The following is a 17,727-nucleotide window of genomic DNA, read 5'->3' as shown; positions in this document are numbered from 1 at the left end:
CCGCCTCCTCGCAGCTCTAGGGCCGGCGCGGTGACGTGCGAGTGCGCGCACTGGAGGGAAAAGGCGGAAGCGGAAGTCGGGGGGCGCGCCAGCTCGTAGCAGGGGAGCGCTTGCGGCGTTGGGTCTGGGCTGGAGGTCGCCATGGGGCGAGGCAGCGGCACCTTCGAGCGTCTCCTAGGTAACGCGTCCCCACCCGACGGCACGGCCTTGGTCAGCCCGCAGCCTCAGCCCGGCGCTGAGTCAGCGCGGCCCCTAGGGCCCGAGGGGCGCGGACCGGCCGCCCTGCCCGCCTCTCCCCGGCCCGCTGTCCTCCGGGGCGCGGAGCCGCCGATCCTGGACCCTCTGCACGGCCGTGGGGTCGGCGTCCGTCGGGCGTTGGCGAACTGGGCGCTGTGAGGGTCCGTGCAGGGCGGCAGGGGCGCTCGGCGTCCTCGCTCCTCCGCGGGCCCGGGCATTCGGCCGATTTCGCCTTGACCGACGAGCACCTGGCCGAGTGGGCCACAAGGCCTGAGTCATGAAAGTGGGTGACTCAGTCGGATGTTAGGCTCGCACTTGGGCTTCTGACCCAAAACACTGGGCCTCGAAGGGTGGAGCCGGCAGTGTTCTTTCTGGGACCTGCGAGCTCTCTTGGGGGCTGCGGGTCCCAGACCCACCTTTTGTTCCTACACTGGTTTCGGGAAGTGCCTAATGGTTTAGGAAGGCGTTTTCTCACGTTTTTGGAGGTGAAAGCTGATCCTATCTGAGCCTCCTGGAATTGACACGTTTTAGGAGGGAAACGAATGTTGATGTGCATGTGCCCAGCAGCCCCGTAGGGAAAATGCGTCTTCTGTTTGGGGGTAGGCGCTTGGGTGGTCGAATGGGCTGCCCCAAGTTTGCCTTTTTGTTAAGTATGGTTTTCAAGGAGACTTCAAATGAGACACCTTCCTTGCCAAGGGAACCGGCAAGCAGACTGAGTATCTCAGCCACACAGGTAGTTCAGTGCTTCAGGGATGAATCCAGAGGTTAAGTACTGAATCTGTATAGAAAGTGGACGTGGCTTGGCTTGTTAGGTCGTTTCTGTGTCCGGGAAAGGCGATGTGGGAAGAGCTGGAGCTGCTCCCCAGAGGGGCCAGTTGTTGGAGACAGCAGTGATGTGGTATGATGACAGGTATGCTGGCGAGTCCTCCTTGGAGCCCCGTTCTGCCCTTATTCCCAAAGCACTTGGCTTGGAGCGAGGGGCCTGGAGTGTACGCTGCAGGCCTCTCTAGCCCTTGCCCAAGCGAAGATCCCATTGAAACCGGGAGCATCTGGGCGAACGGGGACTCCAAGGGACGGGTGATAGGGTTCTTTGTTGAGAAGCAGCCGAGTCTGATGTTTAAGAGTGAATCAGCCTCTGTCTCTGGTGAGCTGTGTGACTCACAGCAGTGCCCTCGTCTCTCTGCTGAGTGTCTTTACCTCGCTCGTGGGTTGTGGGAGGGCTTGGACCGGCACCTGGTGTGCTCTTATGCTGTTTGCTGCTTCCCTGGGGAGGATGGCACTTCCCTGCCCATCAGCGCGCTCAGGAGGATTCTCATGGGTTTTCATTTGGTCCAAATGTCTAAAGGGGAAGGAGAGAGTCGCCCCGGCTGCTGCCAAGCTGGGGTGCTGCATGGGGCGTCCAGCAGGATGACCCCCCCCTTCATGGCATTTTCTCTCTCAGACAAGGCGACCAGCCAGCTCCTGTTGGAGACAGATTGGGAGTCCATTCTGCAGATCTGTGACCTGATCCGCCAAGGGGACACGCAGTGAGTTAGCGGGGCCTGTGCCCTGACGCGGAGGAGCGGCCGTGCACTAAGCTGGGCTCGCTTGGTGCCCGTTGGTTCTCCACAACGTAGCTGACCATGTTAGGCTCTTATGTGGAGAACTGCGTGGTCTACATGCTAGGATGTTTTGACATCTTGGGCAATTAAGGGGTTTTCTCTGTACAGCTTGCAGATACCTGGTTATGTTTGTATTTGCTTCGGGGTTCTCAAAGACTAAGATGGCAGACAGACTTTTTTTTTTTTTTTTAAGACAGGACCTTGCTTTGTCACCCAGGCTGAAGTGCAATGGCGTGATCTCAGCTCACTGCAGCCCCTGCCTCCCAAGCTCAAACGATCCTCCCACCTCAACCTCCCGCGTAGCTGGGACTACAGGCATTCACCATCACGCCCGGCTAATTTTTTGTATTTTGGTAGAGATGGGTTTTTGCCATAATGCACAGGCTGGTCTCAGACTCCTGGGCTCAAGCAATCCTCCTGCCTTGGCCTCCCAAAGCACTGGGATTAGAGGCGTGAGCCACTGCACCTGGCAGCAGATGACCTTTTCTCATCCTAGTTGCTGATACTATTTTTTTCCCATTTCTGTCTGCTTTTATCAATGTCGTTTCCTTTTCAGAGCAAAATATGCTGTGAATTCCATCAAGAAGAAAGTCAATGACAAGAACCCACACGTCGCCTTGTATGCCCTGGAGGTAAGTAGACCCCCGTGCCTCAGTGGCCCCCAGGGTCCCCACCCCCTAGTCATGACAGCACGAGAAGAGTTTGTCCTGTGGCCTTGCCCACCTCCCTGGGCATGCATCAAGCAAGAGAGTTTCCACTCGGCCTTGAGTGCCCGTGTGAACAGTGCCACCTAGGAGGGGGTCATGCTAAGGGAGAGACAGGAGATGGGGGAGGGAGTGGGCACCACTTCTTCAGCCGGCCCTGCGTGAGTAAACACCAGAAGGCAGATCTCATCGCTGTGCTTGGCAGTGAGACTTGGCGTCACAGGAAGCGGTGCCGTGCAGGCTGCTGAGTCTCAGATGTGGGTTCCCCACTGGCCTGACGGGCCTGTTGAAGGGCTCTGCTGTCCCACCGGGATCCCCACTGGCCCGGTAGCCTGACGGGCCTGTTGAAGGGCTCTGCTGTCCCACAGGGAGGTGGGTCTGTCCGGGAGGAGGAGGGGCCCTGCCCTGACCACTGGCCCAACTCTTCCCTTCCTGGGCATCTGCAGGTCATGGAGTCTGTGGTAAAGAACTGTGGCCAGACAGTTCATGACGAGGTGGCCAACAAGCAGACCATGGAGGAGCTGAAGGACCTGCTGAAGGTGGGTGAGATGAGGGCAAGTGAGTGGCCACCCAGGCTGGCACCTTTGCTTCTCTGGGTGTTTACTGGGCACTGATGACAGAACAGCACCAGGTGTGGCGGGAAATGTGCAGGTGCAGATCAGTGGTCCCTGCACCGCACGAGGTCGCACTCATGAGTCGGAGAGACAGGGCCGTGAGCCCCAATCCAGGGAGGCCAGGGTTGAGCAGGAGCCGGCCCGGGGTGCTGTGTCTGGAGGACCAAGGTGACAGCGACTCTGGGGCCTGGGGGAAGCTTCCAGGAGGCAGGGCTCAGGCACCTGCTGTCTTAGGGAAGGTGAGTAGATGCCACTGGGTGGGCAGGGCAGGTGGTGGCTATCGTGTGTGAGAGTGGCTGTGGTCCGGAGGGCAGGCTGGCCACATCCCACAGGCAGGGGCCTGGGAGGGCTCTGAGTGGGGGCTTGTAAGATCGGATGTCTGGCAGGGGTTAAGAGCTGTTTTGGAGAGCGAGGGCTTCATGCTTTCCTGGGCAGAGGAGGAAAAGCCCTCCAGATCCCCAGGAGATTGTGCTGGGGACACCTGCAGGGATTGTGCTGGGGACACCTGCAGGGACTGTGATGCAGCGGGGATGCTGCTGCAGGTGTCAAGGAGAAAGGGTGTCCCATGTGGTCAGGCTGCTCCCCTTCTGTCCCGACCCGTGGGCCGGACCTGGGTCTCATAGGAGACTCCCTGGACCCACACAGCTGAGAACCTGCCCAGGGATCCCAGTGGACAGCCAGGCCTCTCAAAGGCCCTCACTGGCCACCTTGGCTGGCTTCCTGTCCCGTCCTGTCCTGGCTGAGAGGCGGAAGGTGCCAGAGTCCGGCCCTGCCCGACCCTGGGGCACCCGAGCTCCTTCAGTCAGGCTGCAGATCATGAGCTGGTTCGCTCCTTTGGGGTGGGGCAGGGCTGTGAATGGAAGGCGCCACTGAGAATGCAGAGGGGTTCTGGAAAGGAGCTTAGGCCGCGGTGCAAGTGCCCCGGAGCCTGCTTGCGGCAGCCTCTGATCGCACGCCGTCCTGCGCGTCACACTGGGACAGTGTCCCTGAGAGGGCCCTAGATGCGAGGCCAGGCTGCGCTCTAACCTGGGGGAAAGGGTGGCTGCAGGAGGCTTGGAGACTGCTCTGAATTTGGAGGCGTTTCTGGAGCGGCTGCCCCCCCGTGTCTCCCCGGCTGTGACTGGAAGGAGGGGCGTAGCCGGAGCCCCGCAGTGCCCCTGTGTTCTCAGCCCCAACACCATGCTGCCACCGTCAGGCCTGCCAGGCCCTGCCTGTTGGAGGCTGACGGGAACTGGGGATCCTGGGGTGGGCAGGTCCCGTGGGGAAAAGGAGAGACAGGTGGTCAGGGGCACAGAGACGTGGCGTTGTTTGGCTCCAGCAAGTAGAGGCAGGCATGAGGTTTGAACTCAGGGTCTGGAAACAGGTTGGTGCACGGCCCCCATGCCCCATTTGGGGGGGCCCTCCCTGGCCTCTGTGTCAGCCCTGTCTACTCAGAGGCTGAGGTCTGCCAGCTGCTTCCTCACACCGAGGCCTCTGGCGCCTGGAGTCTGCTGCGACCCACACCCCCTCCTCCCTGCCTGCAGAGACAAGTGGAGGTAAACGTCCGTAACAAGATCCTGTACCTGATCCAGGCCTGGGCGCATGCCTTCCGGAACGAGCCCAAGTACAAGGTGGTCCAGGACACCTACCAGATCATGAAGGTGGAGGGTGAGTCAGGACCGAGGTTGGGACCAGGTCAAGGCTTGGAACTGCCGGACAGTCAGGCCCAACGGGCACAGTGGTGAGGGGCCTGGGAAGATGGGCTGTTCCCCGTGGTGGGAGGGAGGAGGGCGGTGGCCTAGAGCCAGGGAAGGCTGTGCGTGTGAGGGCGAGTTCACTCCGGCTCCTGCCTTTCTGGACCCACGGCCCACGGGCAGGGGCAAGCAGTGATGGCAGACAACACACAGGTGAAAAGGCAGCAGACAGCCTGTTTCAGAGTAGCAGGACTCTTGGGGACTGGGTTGGGCTGTGCAGTCAGGGAAGGCCTCTGGAGGAGCCGCCCCGAGTGTTGAGACTGGAACAGAAGCCAGAGCTGGCGTGAGCAGGCAGGCAGCACCCGTGGGCAGACACTCAGGGTTGAGGCCCCAGGGCAGAAAGGTGGCCAGCATGCCCAGAGGAGAGTGCGGCCGGGCTTGCACACCGAGGGCCTCCGGGCTGTGGGCTGGAGTTCAGCGTTGCTCTCAGCGCAGCAGGAGGCCTCTGGTGGGTTTTCATCTAGGCTGTGGCAGCCAAGGTGTGTTTCTTAAGGGTCCCTCCCGGCCATTGTGGCCGTGGAGAACTGGGGGATTGTGTATAGAGAGGTGGGTGCTTCAGGATGCATTTGCAGGTCTTGGCTGGTGCTCGGCCCACTCAGTGAGAGAGAGGTGGGCATGGCTGCTCCCATCTCTGCGGGTCCTGTGTGGCCCTGAGCTCTGCTGAAGACGAGGCTGAGAGTGTGGGGAATGGGGTGGGCTCCAGGGGTGGTGCGTCCCCGCTGCAGGAGTTGGACGCTTGCCCTGTGGCTGCAGGGTGGGCAGGACCAGTGTGGAGAATGCAGGGGAAGAACGCAGGGGGCGCTGCACGAGCTGCCTCGGACTCTCAACTTTGGGGTGGTGGACGTTGGTGGTCTGTGCTCCTGTCTCCTTCCTGGGGTGGGAGCTTTCCTGGATTTTTTCTGGGGTCTTGTCTCACGCATAGCTCGAGGTCTTGTCTTCAGGAACAGTGGGAGCCCTGGCCAGAGAGCAGAGGGTGAGGGAGCCACTCAGCGGGCGGGGCCTCGCAGGGGCCTCACGCCCTGATGGGGTGGGAGCAGTGTCTCAGAAGAGGGCAGCAGGGCCTGGCTCTTGTCTGCTGCCACAGTGAGGATAGAGGCCCCATGGGGACACCAACCTTGGGGGCAGGAGGCTGTCTCGGTGCCCCCAGACACCTTCACTTGGGTACACGGTTACTGCTGTGTCGCAGCTGCCAGGAGTGAGGAAGGGGCTCCCGGAGGTCTTGCAGGCCAGGTGAGAGTGGGCAGTGACTATGGCTTCATCTCTCCAGGACACGTCTTTCCAGAATTCAAAGAGAGCGACGCCATGTTTGCTGCCGAGAGAGTGAGTGTGGGCGGCCATCAGGGGTCCTGGAGTTGGGCTGCTCAGGAAGTGTGAAGGGGAGTGCTAGGACCCCGGCTTGCTTGAGGGTTGGTGGCTGAGCTCTTGTCTGTCTGGGACCTGAGGATGCCCGTGTGTCCTGGGCGGAGGCGTAGCAGCTCTCTCTGCAGGGCGAGGTGGAGACGTTGCCCGAGGGCCTTTAGAGTGGCTAGTGGGCTCGGGAAAGGAAAATAAGCACTTTTGATGAGGAAGAAAGTCCCTTCCTCAGGCCTCGGCAGCTTCACCCCTGGCCACGCAGCTGGGAAGGGCCGCCTGGGGCATTGCTCTCGCTCGTGCTGGGGTCCTCTCTGGGTCCGTTGCCTTCTGTGGGGCGGGGGAGGCTCTGTGTCTCTGGAGCTGGTGGGGCGGGAAGCGTGTGGTCCTGACTGCTGCCCCTCCTCAGGCCCCGGACTGGGTGGATGCTGAGGAATGCCACCGCTGCAGGGTGCAGTTCGGGGTGATGACCCGTAAGGTGAGTTCCCACCTGGGGGGCTCTGTCTACAGCCCCGGCCAGACACCAGGTCCCCTGCCGTGCACAAGGCCACCGTCCCTGCTGGGCCTTTCCTTCCTGGTGGGTGGTTCAGGAGGTGAGTGCAGCTCACAGCGGGTGGCAGTGTGGCGTCAGGAGGGGGACAGTGAGGGCCCACGTAAGGGCCTGATGCCACTGCCTGGGCTGGGCCCAGCCTCACTCTGGAATTATAATGTCTTAAACCTAAGGCTGCAGGCCTTGCCACAGTCACTCTCCTGCTTGCCAGGGCCGTGTGGCCCCCTTCTCTGTGTGGCTTAGCCCATCTGGATTCTGACCCCTCGAGCCATCTTCACACCAAAGCCCCCTCCAGGCTGGGAACCGGGAATGTTTGGGGTTTGGGGTGTCAGCAGCTTCTAGCATCCACTGCACTCACAAAAGCTCATGTTTTATCAGCAGAATTGATGTATATTTTTTTTGGCCCTTATTTTTAACTTACCTTATTTTCCCCAAAACGGTGGTTGGCGTTGAGACTCCTGGGAGCATGTCCAGGTTCCCCGGCCTTAATGTCTTCCCAGGCACTTGTTCTGCTTGTCCCTTACCTTCCCCCACCTGTGAGGCCCAGCTTCAGCGTTGTACGGGGTGGTTCTGGGCCAGGTGGCACATCAGGGTCCTCCAGTGCCTGTGACCAGGCCCGCGCGCCCCATCTTACAGCACCACTGCCGGGCATGTGGGCAGATCTTCTGCGGAAAGTGTTCTTCCAAGTACTCCACCATCCCCAAGTTCGGCATTGAGAAGGAGGTGCGCGTGTGTGAGCCCTGCTACGAGCAGCTGAACAGGTGAGTCCCCGCCCCCGCTTGGGCTGCAGGCGGGACAGGTTCTCCAGTCTGGGTTTTCTGTCCCTCTTGGCCATGGTGCCCGAGGCCTGCAGACCCCAGAGGGCCCTCACAGCACAGCAGCTGGAAGGTCAAGGGAAACCCAGGGCGACCGCATGCCCTCAGACCCTGCCCCACACTAGGGCAGGTGGGTGTGCGAGACTGGGCGCTGCGGCTCCAGGGACCGAGGCTGCCCCGACAGACCTGTTGCTTGGGTTCGGGTTTGGGTTCGTTTGCATTTCAACTTTTGGAATAAAACTTACAAAAAAGGTGCAAGAGTAGCACAGAGAAGCTGCGGGGCCGCAGCCAGTGCCTCGGCGGTCGGCGTTTGGTCGCAGAGTTTACTCTGCCTCCCCTCTCCTGCGCGTGCGCATGTTCACACAGGTTTTATCCTGAATTTGTTTGAGTGCAGACATCATGCCCCTTGGCACTCAGATCTTCGCCTGTGATCTCTGAGAGGGACAGTGCTCTCGTGGCCACAGCAGTCGTTCAGGACTGCGCTGCCACCCAATGCTGGCTTCTGCTCTGTGGTCCAGTTCCATTTCTGCCGTGGTCCCAGCAGCGTCGCTGTGGGTCTGGCCTGGGTCGCGCATGTTTTGTATGTGGGCTGTGCTCCCTCCTTGGTTCCCTTTTCCTGGAACGTGTCACTGCCTCCCTGTCTTGCTCCGTGGACATTTCTGGGAGGTCAGGCCGTGGCCACCTGGCCCTCTGTTCAGGTCTGAGGCTTCCACCCACTTAGGTTCGGGAAGCCCAGGAGTGAGGCCATGCCCTCCTCAGGGCGTCCCATCCAAGCCAGCCATGTCCGGTGATGGGCTGCTGCCCGGAAAGTTCCTTTTCCTTCTCGTAACTGAGAAGAACTTGCCTTGAGCCACGTCAATGTCCTGTCCATCGCAGCCACTGCCCACATGCGTGAGTCTGCTGTGACCCAGCGGCTCCACGGCAGGGTATCCCAACGCCATTCCTGCCTTCACACACACTTGCTGGCGTTTCCCTGTCCTGGGGGCTGTGCAGGTCTGCCTCAGTGTGGACTTTTTTCTTAGAAAAGAGCCCCAGGTCGGCCGAGCACAGTGGCTCATGCCTGTAATCCCAGCACTTTGGGAGGCTGAGGCGGGCAGATCACGAGGCCAAGAGATCAAGACTGTCCTGGCCAACATAGTGAAATCCCATCCTTACTTAAAATACAAAAATTAGCATGCATGGTGGCAGGTGCCTGTAGTCCCAGCTACTCGGGAGGCTGAGGCAGGAAAAGCGCTTGAACCTGGGAGGCGGAGATTGCAGTGAGCCAAGATCGCGCCACTGCACTCCAGCCTGGGCGACAGAGCAAGACTCTATCTCAAATTAAAAAAAAAAAAAAAAAGAGCCCCAGGTCAAAGGTCAGCATGCGTGGTTTGAAATTACGACCATGCTGTGAGCCTGTGGCTCTTGGACTACCTGGGGCGCCCCGGAAGAGCTTACTGGGCATGACAGTCACTGCCCTGTCTGCCCCTTTTTGGGTGGGGCCCGTCCCACGGTGGCGGTGTCGTGTTTGGTTTCCCGAGTGCCGTAGGAAGGTCTTCACAGGCCGGGCTGGTGTCCTCAATGTCCATTTTCAGGAGAGGAACTAGGGCTTACCCTGAGGGACTCACCTGGGCCCTTGTGGCTGGTGTGATGCCCTCGAGTCCTGCCCTGCTCTCTGCTCTGGAGTATGGCCATTGGGACACCTGTGGCTGTGGAACCACTGCCCTCACTCTGTGGGAACACTTAGAGGAGCCCGCAGAGGTGTGGTTGAGAGCTTTGGCGGGGGCAGGGCAGTGTCAGCGCATGGTGACCTGCAGCATTCCTTGTGCCCACAGGAAAGCCGAAGGAAAGGCCACTTCCACCACTGAGCTGCCCCCCGAGTACCTGACCAGCCCCCTGTCTCAGCAGTCCCAGGTACTCAGCCCCCTCCGTCCTGTGGGTACCTCTTCCCTGGGGCCCCCCCTCACCCTCCCCGCTTGTCCTCAGCTGCCCCCCAAGAGGGATGAGACGGCCCTGCAGGAGGAGGAGGAGCTGCAGCTGGCCCTGGCGCTGTCACAGTCAGAGGCGGAGGAGAAGGAGAGGCTGGTAAGCTGGGTGGGGCGGGGCGGCCTCAGGAAGGGCCCAGCTCCCCTGGATGTGCTGCGGTGGGGCCAGAGTGACGCCCCTTCTGATTCTGCCTCAGAGACAGAAGTCCACGTACACTTCGTACCCCAAGGCGGAGCCCACGCCCTCGGCCTCCTCAGCGCCCCCCGCCAGCAGCCTGTACTCTTCACCTGTGGTGAGCGGCCCTCGGGCTGGAGCTGCCTCTCCCGGAAGGCAGTAGGGTTGATGGGGGACGCGGGTCCCCGAGCTGATTAAGTCAGGTTGGTGGGGGATGCGGGTCCCTGGGCTTCCCAGAGAGGACAGCCCCAGCACACGGGCGGACGTTAGGAGAGAGTCCCACAGCTCCAGGCCCCCGTTCCTCCTGGTCCCTGGTTTGGCCCTTGGGACTGAGGACATGGAATAGGCTGTGGGGGAGGCGCCTTGTTGGTGAGACCCCGTCTCTTCCACACCCCTCCCGCCCCACAGGAACTGAAGGACTTGCTTTCTGGGGCATCCACGTCACCTCTCCCTGGCCTCACCTCTCAGTAGAGGGTGAAGAGGCAGCCTGTTTTGCAGGAGGTTGGGTCAGGGACAGCAGGTTGAGAAAGTCATTTTGTAGGTTCCGTGGAGTGGCCAGGTCACTGCCCCAGGGAGCCACCCCTTCCCTTCTTCCCCTCCTTCCGGGCTGTCCGCTGGGGCCGCACACGCTGGACTGTGGGGGCTGTCCAGTGTCCACCTTGAGGCCCCAGGGCTGGCCCGGTGCCACCCTGTTCCTCCCATAGCAAGGTTAGGAGCCTCGTAGGACAGCAGTGCTGCCAGCCTCTGTGGAGTTCTAAGCATCTGGAAGAGGAGAAAAGATGGCGGCTCAGATGCCAGGAACCAGAGGAGGGCACGGAGGGAGGGCCCAGGCTGCAGCTCTGGTCTCCAGGATCTGCCACACTGGGGCCGTCCCTGTCCCTGCCGAAGCAACTGGCTCTGTCACCTGTGAGACTCAGATGCCCCTTTCTCCCCAGAACTCATCAGCGCCTCTGGCTGAGGACATTGACCCTGAGGTAAGTCCCGGCATGGGGTGCGTCCTCTCACGGTTTCTGGCCTTGGGAGTGACCCCGTCATTGCCTGCAGCTCGCACGGTATCTCAACCGGAACTACTGGGAGAAGAAGCAGGAGGAGGCTCGCAAGAGCCCCACGCCGTCTGCACCCGTGCCCCTGACGGAGCCGGCTGCACAGCCTGGGGAGGGGCACGCAGCCCCCACCAACATGGTGGAGGTGAGGGGGCCACTCCCAGCATTCCTAGTGGCAGGGTCCCTTGGAAGGGGTGGATGCGGGACAGGTTGGAGGCCCCACTCATTCTCTCTCTTCCAGAACCCCCTCCCGGAGACAGACTCTCAGCCCACTCCTCCCTCTGGTGGCCCCTTTAGTGAGGTAAGCTGTGGCTCCCTCCACGGGCCAGGACAAAACATGGCCTCCTGGCCCACAGCACCAGGCACATGGCACAGGTGCCTGCCCTAACCAGAGGGCCGTGCCAGAGCAAGGGTGTCCGCCCCAGCCCGGCCCCAGCCTGCCCTGCCCTTTGTGGCCTCTCCCAATGGAAACTCTATACCAGGCCGTGGTCCAGAGCTTGGGCCACTCTCTGTGGACCTAGCATGGACCTGAATATTCCAGAGCAGCCTAGAACCATCGGATGAGTCCTTGGCATTGCCTGGGGCTTCTGGGCTGGTTGGCTGTCAGAGCACAGGTCCCTGGAGAGGGAGCAGGCAGTGGGGCCCTGAGCTAGCTCTGTCCTGACCAGGGCTTGCTGCTGGACAAGGACCCTGCCTCCAGGGCCTCGCCTTCCTCGGCTGTAGAAGGGGCTGCTCGCATAGGGAGCAGACGGACTCTGCTCCAGGCTTGAGTGTAGCTGGGTGCCTCCATCCCAGGCCCCACCAGGGAGGCTGGCTGGAGCGTGGCCGCACTCATCCAAACCCTGCTCTGCCTGCAGCCACAGTTCCACAATGGCGAGTCCGAGGAGAGCCACGAGCAGTTCCTGAAGGCGCTACAGAACGCCGTCACCACCTTCGTGAACCGCATGAAGAGTAACCACATGCGGGGCCGCAGCATCACCAACGACTCGGCCGTGCTCTCACTCTTCCAGTCCATCAACAGCATGCACCCACAGCTGCTGGAGCTGCTCAACCAGCTGGACGAGCGCAGGCGTAGGTGCCCGCGTCACGGGGCCTCGGCGCAGGGGCAGCCAGGTGTTGTGAGTGCCGTCTTGGGCCAGGGCCTCCCCTGAGGGTGCTGGGCTCTTGTGAGTCCTTCATTGGGGCCGTGGCTTCCTCCAGAGGGTCTCAACAGGAAGTGGTCTCAGTGATGACCATGGCCTGCCCTGCCCAGGACCCTCTGCCTGACTCCCCAAGAGCCCAGTGCCTTCAGAGCCCTCTGCAGAAGGTTGGGCACAGGGCAGCCCATCTGTGTGTCCATTCCACCCAGGAGCTTCTCGGCACTGTGCCAGAGTTGTCAGGGTTGCTCTGTCGTCTCCCCACAGTGTACTATGAGGGGCTGCAGGACAAGCTGGCACAGATCCGCGATGCCCGGGGGGCGCTGAGTGCCCTGCGTGAAGAGCACCGGGAGAAGCTTCGCCGGGCAGCCGAGGAGGCAGAGCGCCAGCGCCAGATCCAGCTGGCCCAGAAGCTGGAGATAATGCGGCAGAAGAAGCAGGTGCAGTGGCTGCCCAGCCACGGGCCGGGGCGGGCTGGGGGACCCCGCAGCATAACCACGTTTTTGCCGCACAGGAATACCTGGAGGTGCAGAGGCAGCTGGCCATCCAGCGCCTGCAGGAGCAGGAGAAGGAGCGGCAGCTGCGGCTGGAGCAGCAGAAGCAGACGGTCCAGATGCGCGCGCAGATGCCCGCCTTCCCCCTGCCCTACGCCCAGGCATGTGCCATCCTCCTGCCACCCAGAGGCTCGTGGGCTGAGGACCAACTCTCACCACTGTCTCCTTCGTCCCCAGCTCCAGGCCATGCCCGCAGCCGGAGGCGTCATCTACCAGCCCTCGGGACCAGCCAGCTTCCCCAGCACCTTCAGCCCCGCCGGCTCAGTGGAGGGCTCCCCCATGCATGGCGTGTACATGAGCCAGCCGGCCCCTGCTGCTGGCCCCTACCCCAGCATGCCTGGCACCGCGGCTGGTAAGGACGGGTCGGGGTAGAGACCATGCTTTTTTTCCCTCGTCTTTATTTTAGCCGAATTTACAAAAAAGCAGTAAGAATGGTGCGAAGCGTTTTCCCAATCGCCCCGATGTGAATGTTGTCCCTGCTTTTTCCTGTTTCCACACAAACGCGCTCACACAGGCTTTCGTGCTGGAGCCGTGTTTCAATCCGTGTGTGGCAGGTACTGCCCTCTCCCCTGAATGCAACAGCGAGCATTTCCTGAAAGCAGAAGGCGCTGGGCTGCCGATCCTCGTCTGTAGCAGGCTCAGCCCTCATGGACTGTCCCAGTGGTGTCCTGTAAACAGCACGCCCCCTGCTGCGTGGCATTTCCCCGCCCCCCCCCGCCCCCCCCCCCCCCACCGCCTTTAATCTAGAGTGTTCCCCAGTCAGCCTTTGTGTTTTGTGACATCGACTGTCCCAAGAGCACTGGCCTGTCCAGTCCTCAGCAGACCGTCCTCAGCTTAGGTTTGTCTGGTGTCTCCACGTGGTGACCGTTAGGCTGTGCTTTTCCTCAGTGGCAGTGGAGGTGACATGCATCTTGTCAGTCCCATTGCTGGCCATTCGGCTGAGACGGGGTCTGCCGGGGGTTTTCACTGTGAAGTGACTGTTTTGCCCTTTATCAGATGTGTCTTGGGGGAGGCTTTCCAAATACCCTGGGACTCCTCAAGGTCTAGCATTTTTTGCTAATGTTGCCTGTGTTTATTATGGTATTTGCCAAATAGCGCCTTCTAATTCTGCCGTTGTCTTTCCACTGGCGGGAGGTACGCTCCCCACTCTCCTACTTACCGTCAGTCACAGCGGCGTGGAGACATGTTTATTTTTTCTTTCAAAGGTGACACTCCTCTGTCATCACTCTTTAGAGTCTCGCTGTCACCCAGGCTGGAGTGCAGTGCCATGATCATGGTTCACTGCAGCCTCGACCTCCTGGGCTTGAGCAGTCCTCCCACCTCAGCCTCTTGAGTAGCTGGGACTACAGGATTGCACCACCATGCCTGACTAATTTAAAAAAATAAAAATAAAAGGGCTGGGCACAGTGGCTCATGCCTGTAGTCCCAGCACGTTGGGAGGCTGAGGGGGGTGGATCATGAGGTCAGGAGTTCAAGACCAGCCTGCCAGGATGGTGAAACCCTGTCATACTAAACATACAAACATTAGGTGGGTGTGGTGGCATGTGCCTGTATCCCAGCTATTCGGGAGGCAGAGGCAGAGAATGAATTGAACCCGGGAAGTGGAGGTTGCAGTGAGCCGAGATTGTGCCACCGCACTCCAGCCTGGGCAACAGAGTGAAACTCCGTCTCAAAAAAAATGTAGAAATAAGGTCTTTCTGTTTTGCCCAAGCTGACCTCAAACTCCTGACCTCAAGTGATCCGCCCTTGTCGGCCTCCCAAAGTGCTGGGATTACAGGCGTGAGCCACCGCACCCGGCCCGTTACTTTGATGCTCAAAGTTTCCCAGGTGTGGCCGTGGGAGGCGTCAGTGGCTTCTTTGTTGCGTAGGGCCATCTGTTTGGGATGCTCCTGAGTTTCTGTTGCTAGATACTCTGTGCTCGTCTTGTACATTCTCAACCCCGGAAGCAGCCATTTCTCCAAGGAGCCCTTGTTCTCTTTAGTGGAGGGTGGTCTGGATCTTGGTTAGAAGCCAAGATCGAGATTCTGGGTGTGCTCACAGCTCTAGGTTGTTAGCAGACAGAGCTGGAAAGTGTGTATATGAATACAAGTGCACAGTTGTGGGTGTGTCTGTGTATGTGCGAATACATGCATCTTTGTATATGATAAAAACCATGAGTGCAGCCAGGTGCGGTGGCTCATGCCTGTAATCCCAACACTTTGGGAGGCCGAGGCGGGTGGCTCACCTGAGGTCAGGAGTTGGAGACTGGCCTGGCCAACATGGTGAAATCCCGCATCTACTAAAAATACAAAAATTAGCCGGGCATGATGGTGTGCACCTGTAGTCCCAGCTACTTGGGAGGCTGAGGCAAGAGAATCACTGGAACCTGCGAGGCAGAAGTTGCACTGAGCCAAGATCATGCCATTGCCCTCCAGCCTGGGTGACAGAGCGAGACTCCGTCTCAAAAAAAAAAAAAATCCATGAGTTAATTCCAGTACTTGCAATTTTAATCCAATAGCACAGTTTTCTTTGGCATTGTTTTCAATATACTTACTTGCTCAGCCCTAGAATACACAAAAAGTAGTTTTAAGAATGCTAACCTGGTCTGCTGTGGAGACGATGCCTCCTAACTGGAGTGTAACATTTGTCTGTAGTTCTTGTCATTTGTAGCCTGAGGCCGTGGAATCCAGATTCTGGGTTCAGAAGTTACTGGGATTCACTATCCCGTGCCATTGGTCAGACCATGTCACTCATTTCAAATACAGTTTGGTTCATTTTTTCTGATTTAGTTCCATTCTAGGATTCTCCTCCCATCCTTGTTGGTTTATCTTCTTTTCTTTTTTGAGACGAAGTCTTGCTGTGTTGCCCAGGCTGGAGTGCAATGGTGCGACCTCAGCTCACTACAATCTCCGCCTCTCAGGTTCAAGCAATTCTCCTGCCTCAGCCTCCTGCGTAGCTGGGATTACAGGCGCCCGCCACCATGCCCAGCTAGTTGTTGTATTTTTATTAGAGACAGGGTTTTAGTATGTTAGACAGCCTGGTCTCGAACTCCTGCCATCGTGATCCGCCTGCCTTGGCCTCCCAAAATGCTGGGATTACAAGCATGAGCCACCACGCTCCGCCTATGTTCCTTTTTTTAGAAACGTGAAACCTGAACTTGGTTCCAAAAGTCACAACAAAAAGGAAAACTCCTGGCCGGGTGGTGGCTCCCGCCTGTAATCCCAGCACTTTGGGAGGCCGAGGCGGGTGGATCACCTGAGGTCAGGAGTTCGACACCAGCCTGACCAACGTGGTGAAACCCCATCTCTCCTAAAAATACAAAAACTTAGCTGGGTGTGGTGGTGCACGCCTATAATCCCAGCTGCTCGGGAGGCTGAGGCAGGAGAATTGCTTCAACCCAGGAGGCAGAGGTTACAGTGAGCCGAGATCACGCCACTGCGCTCCAGCCTGCGCGACAGAGACTCTGTCTCAAAAAAAAAGTAAAACTCGAGTAGGGTGTCCCTTCCTCTCCTCCCCATTGCCCTGGCTGAACCATTTCCCTTGTCTTGTTTGTCACAGATCCTAGCATGGTGAGTGCCTACATGTACCCAGCAGGGGCCACTGGGGCGCAGGCGGCCCCCCAGGCCCAGGCCGGACCCACCGCCAGCCCCACTTACTCATCCTACCAGCCTACTCCCACAGCAGGCTACCAGGTATGCAGGAAGGCCGCTCTTCTCCTTCCAGGGCCAGCCCCAGCCCCAGCCCCTTCTCCCATGGCACTCATTCCCTCCGCAGAACGTGGCCTCCCAGGCCCCACAGAGCCTCCCGGCCATCTCTCAGCCTCCGCAGTCCAGCACCATGGGCTACATGGGGAGCCAGTCGGTCTCCATGGGCTACCAGCCTTACAACATGCAGGTACAGCCACCTCCAGGCTCTGCTGGGGGCCGGGGTGGGGGAGCAGTTGATGATGCTGAGGGTCCCTTGGTGAGGCTGGCGGGCACTGGGTGGGCTCTACCCCTTCTGCTCCTCCCCCTCCACTCTCTGGGTGCTCCTTGTGGTCACCTTCGGATTGTTGCAAGCCAGAAACACCCCGCCTGCCTGGTCACAGGGCTACTCTCTCACATCTGGCATCTGCTCACAACAGAATCTCATGACCACCCTCCCAAGCCAGGACGCATCTCTGCCACCCCAGCAGCCCTACATCTCGGGGCAGCAGCCCATGTACCAGCAGGTGAGCCATTCCCAGGGCCTCACAGCGGCATCCACAGGGCACCCTCAGGCTTCATGGTTTACCAGTGGGTCCCCTGGCCCCAGTAGGGATTGTCCCATACGCCTGCTCACAGGGGGAGACGCATTCCCGAGGCCTCTTCTCAGCAGACAGAACGAGGACGCAAGTCTTAGGGCAGACACACGTGTCCGCAAGTGTAGACAGGAAAAACCGTGAATTTACTTGAAAGGCAAAGGCCACATGAGCTTCAGTCAGTGGACATGGATTACAAGCACTTGTGGGTCTGTGGCTCTGCTGGGACAAAAGCCTTCCTCCCCTGGGCTGGGGAAGGGAGGACCAGGGCCATGCCTGCTTTCCTCCTGCACAGATGGCACCCTCTGGCGGTCCCCCCCAGCAGCAGCCCCCAGTGGCCCAGCAGCCGCAGGCGCAGGGGCCGCCGGCACAGGGCAGCGAGGCCCAGCTCATTTCATTCGACTGACCCAGGCCATGCTCACGTCCGGAGTAACACTACAGTTCACCTGAAACGCCTCGTCTCTAACTGCCGTCGTCCTGCCTCCCTGTCCTCTACTGCTGGTAGCGTCCCTTCTCTGCGAGTGAGGGGGGGCCTTCACCCCAGGCCCACCTCTTTTCTTGTCCTCAGCCTTCTGCAGTCCCTGAGTTGGTCTCTGCTTTCTTTCCCCAGGGCTGGGCCATGGGGAGGGAAGGACCTTCTCCCAGGGGAAGCCCCCAGCCCTGTGGGTCATGGTCTGTGAGAGGTGGCAGGAATGGGGACCCTCACCCCCCTGCCAGCCGCCTGTGCCCTCTGGCCCGTGAGCTGGCTGTGACGTCTGGGTGTGGCCTGGGGCTCCCTCTGCAGGGGCCTCTCGGCAGCCACAGCCAAGGGTGGAGGCTTCAGGTCTCCAGCTTCTCTGCTTCTCAGCTGTGATCTCCAGTGCCCCAGAATGGTACAGCGATAATAAAATGTACTTCAGAAAGCATCAGCGTTTTTCTTTTTTTAATTAATTTTTTTGAGATGGAGTCTCACTCTGTCACCCAGGCTGGAGTGGTGATCTCCGCTCACTGCAA

At 59.7% G+C, this 17,727-nt stretch overlaps 1 protein-coding gene across 2 annotated transcripts; it reads left to right on the top strand.

Annotated features, from left to right (window-relative positions):
* Positions 1-6: 6 nt before the first annotated feature.
* Positions 7-17,639, top strand: HGS (hepatocyte growth factor-regulated tyrosine kinase substrate). Of its 2 annotated transcripts, none has more exons than XM_030828248.1 (22): positions 7-178; positions 1,679-1,763; positions 2,395-2,470; positions 2,989-3,081; positions 4,680-4,803; positions 6,157-6,209; positions 6,649-6,717; positions 7,426-7,550; positions 9,419-9,497; positions 9,570-9,668; positions 9,766-9,861; positions 10,679-10,717; positions 10,788-10,931; positions 11,028-11,087; positions 11,644-11,857; positions 12,190-12,362; positions 12,437-12,577; positions 12,654-12,828; positions 16,014-16,147; positions 16,230-16,349; positions 16,579-16,665; positions 17,030-17,639. In XM_030828248.1, exons 1-22 carry the CDS (start codon positions 142-144, stop codon positions 17,138-17,140), a joined length of 2,334 nt encoding a protein of 777 aa, XP_030684108.1. In that variant the 5' UTR covers positions 7-141; the 3' UTR covers positions 17,141-17,639. The 2 variants fall into 2 exon arrangements, with proteins under 2 accessions (XP_030684108.1, XP_030684107.1); XM_030828247.1 differs by having other exon boundaries at positions 16,543-16,665.
* Positions 17,640-17,727: the final 88 nt, after the last annotated feature.

This window comes from Nomascus leucogenys, chromosome 14 (genome assembly GCF_006542625.1).
Source record: "Nomascus leucogenys isolate Asia chromosome 14, Asia_NLE_v1, whole genome shotgun sequence".
NCBI classification, from domain to species: domain Eukaryota; kingdom Metazoa; phylum Chordata; class Mammalia; order Primates; family Hylobatidae; genus Nomascus; species Nomascus leucogenys.
Note: the sequence above shows the minus strand (reverse complement) of the source record. Positions and strands in the feature narration are given on the sequence as shown.